Source organism: Drosophila hydei, unplaced genomic scaffold (assembly GCF_003285905.1).
Source record: "Drosophila hydei strain 15085-1641.00,03,60 unplaced genomic scaffold, DhydRS2 tig00008122-arrow-pilon, whole genome shotgun sequence".
NCBI lineage: Eukaryota > Metazoa > Arthropoda > Insecta > Diptera > Drosophilidae > Drosophila > Drosophila hydei.
This window is the reverse complement of record NW_022045833.1, coordinates 4,341,198-4,359,099: the sequence shown is the minus strand read 5'-3', so window position 1 is coordinate 4,359,099 and position 17,902 is coordinate 4,341,198. Positions and strand designations below refer to the sequence as shown.

General features: G+C 35.1%; 1 protein-coding gene across 5 annotated transcripts in view; it reads left to right on the top strand.

Annotated features, from left to right (window-relative positions):
- Positions 1 to 14,307, top strand: part of LOC111593940 (cAMP-dependent protein kinase type II regulatory subunit) — a 41,158-nt gene extending 26,851 nt beyond the window's left edge. For 3 of the 5 annotated variants that reach the window (XM_023307025.2, XM_023307027.2, XM_023307026.2), the window contains exons 3-10: positions 1,666 to 1,886; positions 9,945 to 10,126; positions 10,418 to 10,518; positions 10,705 to 10,800; positions 11,672 to 11,819; positions 11,883 to 11,958; positions 12,056 to 12,241; positions 14,146 to 14,307. In XM_023307025.2, the coding sequence (XP_023162793.1) occupies positions 1,673 to 1,886; positions 9,945 to 10,126; positions 10,418 to 10,518; positions 10,705 to 10,800; positions 11,672 to 11,819; positions 11,883 to 11,958; positions 12,056 to 12,241; positions 14,146 to 14,276 (1,134 nt within the window). In that variant the 5' untranslated portion in view covers positions 1,666 to 1,672 and the 3' untranslated portion in view covers positions 14,277 to 14,307. Of the gene's footprint in view, positions 1 to 1,665; positions 1,887 to 6,938; positions 7,121 to 9,944; positions 10,127 to 10,417; positions 10,519 to 10,704; positions 10,801 to 11,671; positions 11,820 to 11,882; positions 11,959 to 12,055; positions 12,242 to 13,317; positions 13,594 to 14,145 lie in introns of those variants that run through there. The other 2 variants (XM_023307028.2, XM_023307029.2) reach the window with 2 other exon arrangements.
- The last annotated feature ends 3,595 nt before the right edge of the window (positions 14,308 to 17,902 follow it).

Here is a 17,902-nt window from a genome sequence, read left to right as displayed (position 1 = left end):
GAATCTTGAAGTTGAGGCAAATTTAGATGTGGAATAAGGAAATGGCTGAAGAACATAGAGTACGAATAGAAAGGATAGTGAATATAATTTAAATGAGAATTATACTGAAAATGCCATGACAATGACAATGCAAATGACAATGTAACTAAGAATGTTAACGATAATTTGTATATTTATAATATTGATGAAGATCATAATAATGCTAATGTTAGCATAATAATAATACTAAGCATAAGCTTATGCTTATGCTAATGCTAATGCTAATGCTAATGCTAATGCTAATGCTAATGCTAATGCTAATGCTAATGCTAATGCTAATGCTAATGCTAATGCTAATGCTAATGACAATGACAATGACAATACAAATGCTTATGACAATGATAATAATATTAATTAATTAATATGTACAATAATAATGACAATGATAATGATAATACTGATGATAATGACAATCCCCGTAATAGTAATCACCGTATAATAATAGTAGTAAAGATAAGTTAGATGGGAAGAAATGGAGTACATTCAGAAAAGATCTTAAATTGAATACCTATAGCTAAAGTATTTAAAGAGTACACCAAGTGGATTATTCTCCCATTATGCAAACGTATATGAACTACTATATAGTTACACATACATGTAAATATATTTTTTGTATATAAAATTTCGTGGCATCGCTGCAGTCGCATAATTAACATGAAGCTCACGTTCTACGTTTTCTACGAACGCAACAAGCCGGCGACAAATCTGAAAAATATATTTGTGAATTTACAGGTATATATATATATATATATATATATATATATATTTAATAAACAAGAAGAAGAAAACAACGAAAAATAAATTGTGCAACGTTGAATCACGCGCCATTCGATGACGCGGACAACAAACGAATGAACTAAAGTTATGGTAATGTTTGTAGTTGTTGTAGTTGTTGTAGCTGTTGTAGCTGTTGCTGCTGCTGTTGTTGTTGTTCTTGTTGCTGCAGTTGTTTACATTTGTATGGCTGTTGATGAGAGGTGTTGAATTGGGAATTGTATTGTACTTCCGTGGATAGTCAAAAAGTAATAAAAAACACAAAAAACAAATACAAAAACAAAATGAAAATGAAAATAAAAATATAAATGACCCATGGGCGCAGCGAGGGGCCACTCAACTAGCTCGAGGTCAGACTCACGCGTGACAAATTACACAAATGGGCATAAAGAGGCGCTGTTTAAAGCAGAGGAGAGGCACTAGATTACTCTAGAATATATGCATGTACATATATATATACATATATATATATATATTCGCATATAATGTTTATGTCAGCGTCAGTTGAGGTCTCTGCTGTAATTAGTTGTAAATTGTTTTGAGCGCTGTTCCCATGCCCAGCACTTGACACTTGTTGGGGCAACAATTTCCATTAAATATCAACCTTTGTATATTCCAATGAAATCTGAATTAATGCCCAAATACAATTCCTTATAATTTAAACAAAAAAGAAAAAGCATATTATTTTTAGCAATGCCAAAGTGTAATCTATCAATCTATTTTTAAGGCCATAACAAAAGATAAAGAAATATCTGCTCTGACGCACACAGTTATCCATCACAATTTAGATTGATGTTTATCTAACGATTTCTATGGCACGTTTTATAGATACCTATCTCTTACCTTTTTCAGCACAAACATGTCTAGCGATTCGAGTCGACGCATCCAGGTTCCGGATGAGTTGAAGGAGGTGCTTTTGCAGTTCTCTATTTCGTATTTGGTCGAACAGCCGCCGGATCTGATTGACTTTGCTGCCGAATACTTCAACAAACTTCAAGCTAATCGGCCAGTCATAGGCAGCACCGACAATACTGCCGATGATAATCAAAGCGTCAACTCACAAGAGGGCGATGGTAAGTCGGAGAAAGAGAATCAGAAGATTGCGAAGCCTGCGAAGCTGAAAGTTATATAAAAACAATTTGGGGTACTGGGAGTCCATAGCAATGATCGATCGATGTTGTTATCGATCACTGCACGCGTTCGCTTCTATGGGTTACATCAGCTTCCTAAAAACAATCGCAACTATTACTTATCGATTATCGTGCGATCAATTATCGACTTGTTTATTAGCTTTAAATCTATTTTACTTTAGCGATTACTAGAGACTATAGACTTTATGATTAATGATCGATTACACAGATAAGCAACTAAATAGATTATCGATATATTCGATTTCGATGAACTATGGATAGGTAACCTTACTACTTGCCTTGGCATTAAATTCTATTAGCTACTATCAATAGTAAGACTTACCAAATATTTAATGTACCAACTAGGATTAGCTTTAGCACCCTCTTGGGTATTGCACCAAACACTTAAGTTCCTTAGAACAAATATTTGTACAATTTGTACAACTAACTGAAGTTAGTTGAGGAAAATCAATATTGTTTTTCTTTTTGCCTGAACACACCTCCAGTGCATACGCTAACAAATGAGCAATGCGAGCATTGCGTGTCCTAAAAACAATACCAAGAACAAGAGCAACTAGAATTCCCCTTAGAGGGTCAACTATTACCATGTCTCGTCATGTTTGTGCGTCAATGCGAGCGCCGCGTGCCGTGCCTTGACATGCCGCAAAGCTTTAACTTGCAGTCAACGAACAACTATTTATAGTAGGCCAACTTTTGGGTTGACTTTAACTGGGGCGGGCTGGTTGCGGGTGCCACACCTCCCACAATTTGACGTCAAAACGCGGCCACGAGCTTGGCCCTTGATTTTGGTCTAAACCCTGCACTAAATTCTAATTATAAAACTGAAAGCCGAAACAAAACAAAAAAAAACACCAAAAAGTAACTGACGAAACCATAAAAAAAAGGTAAACGAGGCTGCAAATTGAAAAGTTTTGCTTTCAGCAGCAGCACAACAAAGTGTGGTTGTCGCTGTGTGTGTGTGTGCGCGCGGGTTACTTTGTGTGTATGTGTATCTGTATCTGTATCTCATTATTTCTCATAATACGACGCACGTGTGCAGACAATTAGCGCCAGCTGGTCACGCAGTCCAAGCGCTCCTTGCATTCATCTTGAGCTCTCGTACATCTTCGCCACTGCAAATTAAATAATAATGTTGATAAAGTTGTCAGGAGCAGGTCCTTGACGACGTGGTCCGCAGCTGCTCTGCGTGGCTCTGCGTGTTTATCTTCCGGTTAATCAAACACGCAGCTCGCAGCTCAAGCAGCTCAAGAGCGAGTGTGTTCTTTACTTTTCTCTCCTCGCGCCATATCCTGGCATCAGTTATCCTGCATCCTGCATCCTGCAGTCCTGCTCTCATTAGAAATCTATTAATTGCGCACACAGCTCAAGAGCTGTGTAAATAAACCAAGGTGCGCCAGTTTGACAGCTTAGATCTCGATGTAAAATCTATAGATAGATAGCTGAATGCATGGAATAAGTATAGAAAATAAATGTTATAAATATATATATAATAAATCTAATTTGAGTAATTTATTATATATATATATATATATATATATATATATATATTTCTTTATTTTATTTTATTAATTTGCATAAATCTAGATAAATCTAGTTATAATAAGTCATATTTTATAAGATCTAATTAGAATAAATCGTATTTTACAGAATAGTTTCCATCTAATTGGAATGAATCATTACAGGAAATGAATCATCTAGTTGGAATGAATCTATTCCAAAAAATGTATTTGATCTATGTAAAATTAATCATGTTTTACAACATATTTTTCCTCTAATTAGAATTAAAATAGAATTCATCTAATTAGCAAGAAAAATATATTTGATTCATCTAATATTTTAATGAATCAGATTTTATATCATGTGAATTTATATATAATTTTTTTAACTCATATTATTATACTTCACTTTCATCGTCTTCATATTGAACTTTCACTTCTTTGCTATTCTATCGTCAAGAAATCCCTGAAGCAATTCAAACTTTCTAGCTTCTCTTAGACGGCTGCTTCGCTGCTATTCGCCCGCCTGTCAATTGCAAATATCTTTATACGTAAATTGTGGCATTGCGTGACATTTAATTGAAGTTGGCTCGTCCGTCTCACTATCGCATTGACCTTTTTTTCTTTTAATATATTTTTTGCTCGCCTGCCTGCTGAAAAGTTGCTGTCTTTGGCTTTGCTCAGTGAAGCCCTCAAGAGTGCAGCTGAGCGTGAGAGCAGCACGCAAATAGCTCAGAGTATATTCCATGTGCCACGCCCCCTTGCAGCGCTTTGATGTCTATTTATGGTTAGGTTAGCTCGTTATGATTTAAATACGCTTTAAGCGCGTCACGCACACAGAGACACAAGCACACGCACAAGCACACACAAATAGCTCCACATTTGTATAAAAAAAATATTAAGTATACGTACAGCAATTTTTGCGGGTGCTAAAATGTGGCTTAATAAGGTGTGCGTGTGTGTGTGTGTGTGTGTGCTGAGCATGTTGTACATTTTATTAACGCTTACGCTACCCACACACTCAAAAAAAAAACAGCAGCAGTGCTAAAGAGAACGCTGAAAAGAGAGAGAGAGAGAGAGGCTATGAAAGAGACAGAGTGAGGGGTTAAAGCTATGAGCGCCCATTGAAGCATGCGGATGAGCAGCGGCTGCCCGACTGCCACACGCCTCAACAGGCACACACGTAGCAAGGGTCGCCGTTATTTTTTTTTTAATTTTAAGGACAGCGGGCTGCGGTGCATTTAGGGCGCTTGCCACGCCCACGCGCTGACATGGCTTCGGCATGGCAGTTACATTTTGAACATTATTGACATGCCAGCGGCGTTTGCAGCAGCACGGAAATTGTTGGCCATGTTGTGTGTGTATGTGAGTGTGTTCGTCCTGTTTGTGCGCCTCCTGTTGCGCTTAATGATAAAGATATATATATTTATATATATAACTAACAACAATGCTCATGTTAATCGAAACAAAGCGCTGCGACAACGCAAGAGACAGCAAGAGAAGTTGAGGGTGAGAGAGAGAGAGACAGATCTGTGCTCGCGCTAGATATTTATATGTATTCATAGAGCCACACACAGACACACTCACACCGACACAGACCCATGTGTGGCTTATTCAGTGACAGGCATTGCCTACTTACAGGCACTATTTCCGCCTTTCCTTTTGACAGCTTGTGTCGAACGAAAGGCTGCTGCGGCTTGAACAGCGCCTTTAGTCGTTAGCCAAACGTCACGACGCGCACAAGAGACAAAAACAGTCACTCACTCAGATAGTCAACCAGTCAGCCAGTCAGCCAGCCAGTCAGTTTGTCAGTCAGTCACTGTCATCGTCAAGCCATTAGCATTCACATTGCAAATCTCATTCGCGTCAGCATCGCGCCGCGTCTTCCCATTGCACGAAACCAAATTAAACGAAGTCAACTTTTATTTGCCATTTTTTAATTAAATTTACTCGCGTGTGTGTATGTGTGTGTTTGAGTGTGTTCCGTGTGGTTAGGCAGCTATATTTAAACCAAATTTAATTTATTAAAATTTACTGCAACATAACTAAAAAGCAAAAATATTCAACAGTACATTATCAAGAGCTGTCAAGATAACATAATTTAACAAAATATTTTTTGCACAAATTCCAATGTAAATTGAAGTTGATAAAGTGTTGACGTGAATATCATAAATTGCACTAAATTAAAAAGCAATAATATATATAATATATAACTCAATAAGCTTAAGTGAATAACTGAAATGCTTTATTTAATGTACAATAAAATTTAGTCTCTCAATTAGGCCAAGTTAAGCTGTTAATCAAGGCTGGAAAAAGAGTTCTGAGCTCAGCAACTGCTCAGAGATTTATACTATATTCTCTATATGCATAAGGCGCATGATTAACATTAGCTCAAATTTGTTGACTTCAGCTATAAATAGCATGAGTTTGTTTGTAAAATATTATCGATATTTATCGATTTTTTGAAAATGGAAAAGTCAACGATTATGTTTCAAGTTTCCAGTTTCTAGATTTTGTACTTCTTGACGCTTGACTCTGACAGCGAGCTAGACCCAACTGTTGATCGATATACTACGAATTCAGAGAAGTCTATTTCTGCTTTTAATAGAAATGTTCATTATAAAATCAATTTTTTAGCTTCAAAATTTAGTTTATAAAAAAGTGCCTAAAAAATCATAAAACTTTTTCATAAAAAATCAGGCTTACAAGACCAAACCTAGAGAACAACGCTTTACCTGGTATTTAAATAAAAATATTTATATGCTCAAAATACTTGCTATATATATATTATACATATATATTAAAAAAATTATCAAAGCTTGAAACTCTAGCGAGCCTTTTAATTTAATAAAACTATAAATAACCTTTTATCGATACACTTTTGTTAGATGCTCTGAAGCTCAAAGTAGAAAGCAAATCAAATTAAATTGTATCAAATTGTTTGCTCTGTTGTGGCAGAACACCAAACAGTCAGTAGGACAGTCAGTGGGAGTCTGAGGGCGCACATATTCTGCTGCTTTGGCCCCACATTCTGTTTTGAAAATAATAGTTGAAAGTCAGTCGAGCATTTTTCAAGAGCTGCAGTTGGTAGATATAGATATATATGTAGAGATGTGTGCGTATGTTGCGTCTGCCTTTGATGGTGTGTGTAAGTGTATCATTAGACGAGCTATAGCGTCGCACACTTGACACGACTCTTAAACACAGCCAATAGCAATGCAAACAGCATGTTTTTTTTTGTCTTCTTTTTGGGTATTGATAAATTTTTGAAGTGTGAAGTGCGCGTTGTGATTTCTCAGCTAAAACAAGTCGCAATCGCAATCGCAATCGCCGTCGCAGTCGCAGTCAGGTTTTGGCCAAGTGCATAAATATTTATTACGCATACGCCGCGTGTGACAGCATATATAGACACACATATATATATACATGTTAGTATATTTATTGTGTGCATTCGCATTTTCACCTTGAGTTTTCAGTTTCAGTTTTCTGTCAAACGTGTTCGACGCACAACTGGTTTTTTGTTACGTTTCTCAAGCAATATTTGCGAGGCTGCGAATTTTTGTAACAGAAACGCACTGAAAAGCCATATAGAAAGATTTGTATTGATATATTGAGTGCAGCGCAACATGTCGACGCAAGTATCCAGCAATCTATTGGCGGGTAAGCTTAATGAAAAATGCAAAAAAAAAATTAAATAAAAATAACAAAATCAACTTACCAAATGCGAGTGCAAAAAACACATTTTGGTCAGACACGTCGCAAATAAAAATTATAGCTCCACATATGAAACTTAGACATGTGTATGTTGTCTACAGATCTACAAACTTGGCCAAGATGAACAGCTGCCAAAAACAAGAAAAATAAATGCGCTGTGATGACGTTAAAAGTGAAACTTAAAGCAAATAATATATTTTGAGCAGGTCTTTAAAAGATCTGGCAGGGCGGGGAAAACTATAAGATAAATAGAGCTAGTTAGAAATGTTTATAGGGCTTAGGAATACAATTTACTTGTCAATTTTTATTAGCTTAGTTTAGCCAGTTGAATTATATATATGTGGCCTTATTAGTAGTAGCAGTAGTAGCAATAGTTGTAGTAGTAATATTAGTAGTAGTAATAGTGGTATTAGTAGTAATAGTAGTGGAAGCAGTAGCAGAAAACGTCTTTGAAGACCTTTAAAGCTTAAGTCTTAAGTATTATTGTATTTTTTAATGTTTTATAAATGAATTCTTCGACTCACTCAGTCAACTGAGCCCGGATGAGCACTCAACCAATTAGAAATAACAACTATAGCTACAGCTCTCATTAGTTAAGTTGCCTTAATAGGCCAGTCACATACTCAAGCAACACAAGTGAAAGAAACTGATACAAATCGAAGGTAAAAATATCTTAATTCCTGTCATACTTGAATTTCTTTTCAAGTGTAAGATTAGTTTATTTACTGAAACTCATATACTCAGCCAACTAAAAAATAGAAAAAGGGGTTTGGTTTGAACTGCAAACAGAAATAAATGTTACAAAAATATATACAAAAATACAAACAGCCAGCCCCCTTAGATAACTAAATTAACAAGGCACTCAGGCTGCTCAGAATATAGATAGTTCAAATAACAACCAAGTTAAGCTTTTAATACTCTTTAGATTAGTTATTAATAGATAGAGATTCGAAACCCATTAACTTAACAAACATAAACTTAACATAAGCTGATGAGCCATAAATCATAGCACTAAGTGCTAACATTAAAAGTTTATAGATTATATGCAAAATTGTAGAAAATGTTTAGAAATGCAGCTAATAAAATTCTGAAAATAATAAATATGCTTAGTATATAGACAGCAGCAGTTGCTTGCCTCAACGACTTGATCAATGTTCAATGATGTATCAGCCATAATATATGTAATAATGAAACACTATCTCGCCCCCACTCTCTCCAGTTAGAGACTATTTGCTGGGAAAAATGAATAATTGGTGCAATTGGTTTAGTGGGTTTTTCTCTCATAAAACCATCTGTTCGGCTGTTCATCTGTGCATCTGTGCATCCGTTCAACTTTGTTTGCTTTGTCTCGTTTTCTGATGATGAATTGCAAGCATTTTACTGTTTACTGTTTGTGCATGCAGTCAAGCGAGTTGTTCTCGTACATGTTTTTGTTGTAATGGTTGTTGTTGATATATCATCAAAAGCTTAAGAAGTGCGAGAGTAGCCTATATACGAGACGAGAGATACAAAGCTGTAAAACTGCTAACTAGACGCAATTATAGTGCAAGCAGATAGAAAGATACACAGCTGCAAAGAAACGTAGATACATAGATACATTTTGTATCTGCAGCTGCACTTTGCAGTCTGCTGTGTATATTAGTTGATGTGTGGGCTGCCTCAGACGAATTAGATGCCACACTACCATCCGCCCCCTCTCCTGTGTACATTTCCAACTGCATCTCATGTGCCACAAAATATTCGATTTGTTGAGACAGATGGAAACTAAAAAATGTGCTGACTCAAAACTCTATATGCATTGTATGGACAACACATTCCCCAGCTGATGCAATGACAATGCCAATGATGATGATGATGATGATGACAATGACGTTGATATGAGCAGAAGCGCATCCGGCAGCAACAGCGGGTTGTCTGTTTCGTTTCCCTCACTCTCTACCTTAACTATCTCCCTCTTTCTCCCACTCTCTCTCACTCTCTGTGTCTCTATTAGCTATTTAATATAATTAATGCTCGCTGTGAAGCCAAAATGTGAAGCTCCTCTCCTCCCACAGCTGAGTGGAGCATCCTGTGTGTACTTTAGTTAATGAGCACAAACATGAAAGTCAAAGTGGGACACAGGACATTGTCCTCAATAGAGACGTAGAAACTAAAGTCCGGTCGGACTAGCTAAGTGAACTAAACAATTTTCATTAATTTAACACCATTCCACGAAAACGTTTTCGCTTTGACTATTCCCAGTTTGAAAGTGGGCGTTAAATGATTAGAAAGTTAAGCCAAGTGTATGGTTAATTATTTGAAATTCAGGTTAGTTTGTAGTTCTCTTTTTTAATGTTAATGTAATTGGCTAAATAAATAATTTAAGCCATTACAATTCTATTCAAACTGTAAGTGACAACAACGAACTACACAATTTATAATGGAACTAACTACTTCATTACTATTAGTTGCACAGATGTTCCATTCATCTGTAACTTACTAAATGTAACTCAACATTTCTTGAGATATTTTTTTAAAGGTAAAAATATATCTTTGACAAACTATTATTTTTAGATTTCGGTAAATATCGATCGATGTTTATTTTAAAAGCTTCTAAAATATATGTCTTAGCTTTGTTAAGCTCGAAATTCTTATATAACTAAATTTCATATATTTTCACAGAAGTTTTTCGCAATTTCTGTCAAAGTTACCATACTCACACAAGCATTAGGGGCATTACCCATTTTAATTATGAAATTATGTTAACTGCTATTTTTATTTCTTGTTGCAGCGGAACCACCAGCAGTACAAAGCACACGTCGCAAATCAGTGTTCGCCGAGGCTTACGATCCGGAGGCGGATGATGATGATGAGGGCGCAACTGCCATATTCCCCAAGACAGATGAACAGCGGGCGCGTCTCATCGAGTCGGTGAAGAATGTGCTGCTCTTCCGTTCGCTCGAGAAGGAACAGGTGCTTACACATCCTTTCAATCTCTCTCAACCCTCCTACGCCTCATAAATCTCTCGCATATTTTCGGTGCAAATTCCACACACACAAAACACGACCAGAACATGAAAGCCAAAGAGTTGCTACCGCAAAACCGAATCACGCTGTATGCGGTTTCGCTGAGTAGGTGTAAGAGAGTGTGTATTGTGTGTGATTCCCTACCCCTAACCCCCTCTCTTGGTCTCTCTCTCTCTGCCTGTCCTTCTCTAAGCACCCACATAATGCCTTTTGGCGATTTTTCTTCGCTTGTTGCAGATGAATCAAGTGCTGGATGCGATGTTCGAGCGAAAGGTGCAGCCAGGCGATTTCATCATACGCCAGGGCGATGATGGCGATAATTTTTATGTTATTGAATCGTGAGTATAGCCAACAAGGAATAAAATGCCGGCAAATTGCGTATACGTCGTGTTGGACCACGCTCCAGTAAGTAGGCAGCATTAATTTGTGAGCCGCAGACGGCGTGTGCGCAATTAATTTGCATTTATAATATTCACGCAATTCACTTCCTTCTCTTATCGATTATCTATCTCCCTCTTTCACAGTGGCATCTATAAGGTCTATATAAATGATAAACACATTAGCACCTATACCCACACCGGACTATTTGGTGAATTAGCGCTGCTCTACAATATGCCCAGGTAAACATATATCTATTATTAAGTATCTTGTATCTTGTAGCTTGAATCTGTTGGATAAACATGCTTCTATTTCCATCTGCTAATGTAGACTTGATTTATCTCTATCCCAATTGTTGACACCCGCCGTCAACGCATGAAATGTGCTAATTTCTCAATATTTTCATCTCAATTTGACACTTGGCACTTGGAATGGATGATTAACTAAGCTTGAATGGAAAATTTTGAACGAAAAATATTTCGAGCTGATGAAAATATAAATCACAGTTCAAGTTTAGTTTGCCCGGCAATATTTTGTAATAATATTTTTAAATTTCGTTCGTTCAGAATGGAAAAAGTTTTTTTTCGTAATTGATTGGTTCCGTACTCTCGCTCGTTACGCTGGCTTAATGAGCTGCTTCTGTTCTTAGTTGACTAATTGTTGGCCATACCATAAAGTCCTAGAAAACCTAAACATTCAAGTCTCTGCGTAATTATGTTTCACATTGCTGATCACTTCTGTTCGCCTGGTATTTGAGTGAAATTTCTGGTAGAAAATAGATACCGAAGAAGAGCCACGGCAGTCATCCCTTGCGCGTATGCAACACTTATAATTTAATTTAATTTTAGTTTGTCTTGACTTTTAGCATCAGCTACTCAGTTCTGCTCGCCTGGTATTTAAGCAGAATTGCTCCTCAAGCTTGTGACAGCGATGTACAGAACTGTGTTAGTAACATAATGGTGCTCTGTTAATTAACATATATTTTAATAACGTACATTCTATATGCTCATTTGCATAATCATGTTAATAACATAACCATTTACTGTGAATTAACATATTATGTTAATAACTTAGTTATTATTAGTAAAATTTTCTAATTATAAATTTGTTTAGAGCGGCTACGGTACAGGCGGAAACCGTTGGATTACTCTGGGCCATGGATCGTCAGACATTCCGACGCATATTGCTCAAGTCGGCGTTCAAGAAGCGAAAAATGTACGAGGAGCTGCTAAATAGTGTACCCATGTTAAAGGCGCTGCAGGTGAGAACAGATCAAAAATATATTGAAATATGAAGAACAATTACCTTCTTCTTGCCACCTTAGAACTACGAGCGCATGAATCTGGCCGATGCTTTGGTCACTAAGACCTACGAGAATGGCGAGCGCATCATCAAGCAGGGTAAGTAATAATAGCTAATAAATTGTTGAAATAAATTTAATAAATTCTTCATAATTTACTGATGAATAAATATTTTTTTGATTGATTTATTGCTTAGGTGACGCCGCTGATGGCATGTACTTCATCGAGGAGGGCACCGTGTCGGTGCGCATGGATCAGGATAATGACGAAATTGAGATATCCCAGCTGGGCAAGGGTCAATACTTTGGTGAACTGGCCCTGGTTACACATCGGCCAAGGGCTGCTTCCGTTTACGCCACGGGAGGTGTTGTAAAGCTCGCATGTAAGTCCATCAATAGCTTATCGGGCAACCCATTTAGCGCCTCGCTTCCAGCCAGCTACTTTAATGCTTCTTATTTTGTTTTTATTTTCTGTTTATTTGTTTATGCACTTATCCTGGCGCTCATTTTTGCACTTGTGTTGTGTTTTATGTTGTTTTGTGTTCCGTTCTGTTGTGTTGTGCGTAATGTGTGTGTAATTCTGTGTGTGTAGTTTTGGATGTTGTTTGCTTTGAGCGACTGCTGGGACGCTGCAGCCACCTACTGCAGCGCGGCATATGCGACTATCGCTACCTGGAGCTCGATCTGCGCGCCTACTTTGACAGCCTGCAGTCCATCTAAGTGGGCATTAGTTATTATCCAGTTGCTACCACAAGGGGAAGCGGGGTGATGTATACCAAAACATGCCATGCAATACCTGTGTGTGCACACACTTGTTTAGCACTCGCACTTTTGTTAAATCACTTAATAATACCTATATACATGTATATTATCACTGTTAAATCTAGTTGTAAGACTCTAATGCATATTTGAAAATCGCATAGAAAGGCGATATTTTAGATAACGAAGTTGAAAGTAGTCAAATGCGAGAAAGTTTGAGAGTGCGAGTCCTAGAGAAACAGAGAGAGAAAGTGTGTATTAAAGAGGGATAAGGAGACAAAGAGAATTAGAAGGAAGGTATAGAAGAGAGCCGGAAAAGTGAACATAAGGAAGGAATTAGAGTAACTAGATATATAGAACTGAAGAGGGAGAGTTAGAGGTCGCAGCGAAAGGAGAGAGTTAAAGAAGGCAGAAAGGCGAGATTAAAGAAAAATATAGCCAAACGGGAGATAGAACATGACATTGAAGCAATAGATACTAAAGGTAGCCAAAGGTAAACTTATTTGAAACACCTGAGAATCACATAGAAGAGACTTGGCTCACTCCACACTCGATGCAAGTGCTTTTTATCGCATCCCCTTAGGACACACACGAAAACGTGTTGCACTTGTTTAACACACCCCTCTTCTCCCTTGTTGTACATATATATATATATAGTAGTTTATGCATAAGTTTTAATTATAAACAAACTCCGTCCCAGTCCTGGACACAGATGCCTTTGAGCGCATCCTGGGCTTCCTCACCGACGTGCTCAAGCGCAATATCCTGATGTACGAGCAAATGTTCACCGAAATGGCACGTCGCAATACAAATCTGTGAAAGCTCGATTATTATGATTTTATTTTTTATCAAATATTATAATTATGTTTATGTTTGTCAGTTGAAAAAAAAATTTGCTGTGTAACTAAAGGAATGAAGAGACGAGTGGAAGAATTGTCATTAAAAATTTTACAGTTGCCGAGCAAATTTCAATTTATATGCAGCTTATTTTTTTATTTGTTGCATTTACAAATCGACACACACACACATACACACACACACACGCACGCGCACACACACATAGAAAGAAAAAGGCATACGAAACATCAAGTATACGCAACGTTTGCCTACCCCACAGCTAAAAAGTCTGATGCTGACACAGACAAGCAAAAATATATCCACGCATACATATATATATACATATATTTATAAATATATATATATATATATATAAATAAAAGATTTCAATTGTGATTGGTAAGCGCAGCTCTATATAATATTTACGAGTTGAGGCGCCTGTGGTTGGGTATGCATATACATATAGAGGGCAGTGTGAATTCGTGTGGGTCAACTGCGGTCTTTGATCTCTGGGCATGCCGGCATAATTTTCTGTCTCGTATACTAATATAATTTATTAATTTATAATACAAAAAAAAAAAAACGAAAAGAAAGCATGTTTTATTTATGTGTGCCTCTTCTGTAATTCTAACATATAATTTGGCATATATTAATAATATTTACTTATTCATGTTCAACTTTCTTCAAACAGTTCTCGATGTGAGAGCATTTGAGCGGCTGCTTGGTCCCTGCATGGATATTATGAAGCGCAACATTGATGACTATGAATCGCAGCTGGTCAAAATATTTGGCAGCAAAAATAATATCACCGATACACGATAAAAAGTCTGAAACAACACCAACAACCACAAAACAACAACAGCAACAATAACAACAGCAGCAACTAGGCTAATGGGTTTTCTGAAAAGGACTCTGCACAAAACTAAACGAAGGCATGCACACAACAGCAACAGCAATAACAAAACCAACTACCAATACAAGCGCAAACCAAACACACACACACACACATTGGACCCTATATATAAATATAAAAGTTAAAAGAGAAACTTGATTTAATTATGTTTTAAGCTGAGGCTGGTTAATGAAATACGAAAAACAATGATAATGATAATGATAATACGCTAATGATAATGATAATCATAATGAGTTGAGCACACACACACACACACACACACACACAACTATTGTATGTATTAGCAATTGTAATTTAATGTATTTAATTGGATAAAAAAAACTAAAATCGAAAACAAATTTTTGCCTACTTTGTGTGTCCTTAGCTCAAATTAAGGACGTGTTGAGAGAGCATAGTTAATAGTCTTGTTTTTTCTTAATTTTAAACTATTATTATTATTATTATTATTATTATTATTATTATAATACTAATTTGTTATCGCTTGATTTACGCATAATTTAGCACAATATATAGCAGAAGAAAAACAAAAACAAAAACAAAAAAACTAAGCAAAGTCCTTTTTTTGACATAAGTTTATAGAAAAACATACAACTTTGCAACTTACATATATATATATCAAAGGAAACACATCAAGCAAAAGAGTTTATATCTACAAAATACAAATTTAAAAACGTATATATATACATATATATATATATGAATATATATATATAAAGTAACAAAACCCCAAACACATCTAATTTATTTATAAAATAAAGCAAAACAAAAAAATCATTGTACTAGTCTATATAAATATATATATATATATATATATATATATATATATATATATAAATTTGCATTAAAAAAACGTTTGAAATTGTTTAAAAAATTATATATAAATATATAAATATATATATATATATATATATAAATATATATGAAATTGAACGTAATCCCCTAAATTTTTAACTAAGGAAATCAAGCTTTGTTTTTGGTCTTCCACCTAAGGATTGAAGGCTCTGAAAAGGAATAGCAAAACAAAATACGATCTCAGTATAAGCAAAAAGAATTTCCAATTTTCTAAAAATTATTTCTCAATTTCTCAATTGGCTCTACAAAAAGGCTAAAGGCACAATCAATCTATGTTGCATGGGATCAAAACTTAGAAAGAAAACAAAAATTTCGATATATATACATCTATATACACATATAGTATATGATATATGTATATCTAGCGGAGCATACGTACATATTTTGCAGATCTGCTCAGCACATTTATATAAATAGATCGTTTTATGTTTGTTTTTTGATTTCGTGTTTTTGGGCTAGACAGGAGTGTACTTCTGATAAAGTATCGTAGTTAGAGCGAAGCAAAACGCAAGAGCAAAGCAATATAAAAACAAAGGCCTAGATGTGTACTTAGTAGAGTTTTTATTTTTATTTCCTCTTTTCATTTCGTTTATCTATCCCTAGACACACCTACCCTATTCCAAACTCTACTCTAACCACATACATACATATGTGTACATATATATATATATATATATATATATATATATATATATATATATATATATATGTATATATATTTATACTGAATGAGCTTAATATATATATACCCAAAACTCCAGTACTTTATAAAGTTTACTTTATTGTTTACAAAATGCGTAACTAAAACAAATCCTAGACCGTTAATCAAATAACAAATTACTTACGTACTTTGTAGTTATGTAAAAGCATATTATAAACAATTTAACTGGCATACCAACAGTCGACAAGGTGTTCACAAAAAAAACCATAAATATCTAAAGAAACTAAAAATATATGAAGGCAAATATCATAAACTTAAACAAAATAAAATTCTTGTTAAACGTGACATAAAAATAAAACAGAAACAAAAAGAAAAATTAATAATGAAAAAGAAAAGCAACAAAAAAATATGTTTAATCCTACATAATTGGTGTCTAGTCTATGTTCAAGACTTTAAAAGCAACAAATTCTTGAAAACAAAAACATATTTAATTATATCAAAAGGAAAACAAAATAGAAATTATAAAAGCGAAACTAATTATATAAGAAAAGCTGAAAGTGCTGGACATTTTCTTCCATATATAAACAACACAACACTCATACACACAAACACGCACGCACACACTCACACAGCCACACACGCACACACACAACAAAAAGTTAAGCAAGGCTCAAAGAATTTTCACAGAAAGCGCTAAAACAAAATAAAATAAAAAAAATAAATAATTAAAAACTATTTGTATTTTAATTGTTGTGTTGTAATTATTGCATAAAGCGTATTTAATTATGTATGTATAACAAAAAAAAAGGAAAACAAAAAAAACAATATGTATGTATGTATGTATTTAATGAGCATATTTAAAGTGTAGACACTGCAAAAAAAAAAAGAAACAAAAAAAAGAAATTTAAAAAAACAAAGAAAAAATGCATATGAAAATTTGATTGGAACTTTGCAATAGGCGTTCATAATTAAGAACAAATTTAATCACTTGAAGCAACGCCACACAGAAGCTGCAAACAAAAAACTAAACTCGAGAGAATAACCAAAAGAAAAACTTCAATTTGTTTGCTTTTAATTTAACCAAAGGCCAAAATTTGAATTTGTGTGTCATTTAAGTGCAGCAACAATTGGCATGGATATATCGTATATAGCATACTAAGTTATAGGATTGTGAAACTAATCTTCAGATATCACGTTATGTGCCACAAAACAACCGTGTGCAGAGGCGAAACATGACGAAATGAATACAAGTTTAATAAAAGCGATAAAACACAAAATGCACTTGTTTTTTCTTTGTATATGAATCATATCGGAGAAACGATTTCCTTCCTGATTCAACATAAAATCTATATCTCTTTACAGGTAGTAAGTACACGAGCCATGTACTAACACTTGTGCCAAACGGTAAGTGACAGTCGAAAACGGATTTCCTATCCGATTTCGCTAGTCATATGTACTAGCATTTCTCTATCAAAGAACCTCTAATACTAAAGCAGATTCGACAAGAATTGCATAAGCATAAATCTAAGATAGCTAGCTCAAACATGCGCCGATATTCTAAATTTTCCTACCCATTATTTTAAAATACGTATGCACTAATACATCATTATAGACTATAGCTAAACCACGCACCCTTAGAAATCAAGCTTCAATTGTAAATGCTTGGCAAGCCCCCGCCTGCGCAATTTTCAAATGGTAAATGCTCCGACTTTATAATTTTTATTCACTTAAAAACGTAGCTCCAAATACACTTATAATTTTACGATGTTTAATATATGTATGTATTTATCATTATATGTATGTGTATGTGTATTGTTTATTATCATTATAATGTATATAGAACTTCGACATCGGTCGCTCAGCTAACGCCGATAATGCACGAATGATAAGTGAGGCTAATCTTTTAATATGTTTTGCGCCAATTACAAAAAATTCAATCTGATCCAAAGAAATGGTATCAAAACTTTTTAGTTTATATCCTTTATACGCTGATTTTGTAGTTGTAGTTGGTACTGCTACTGT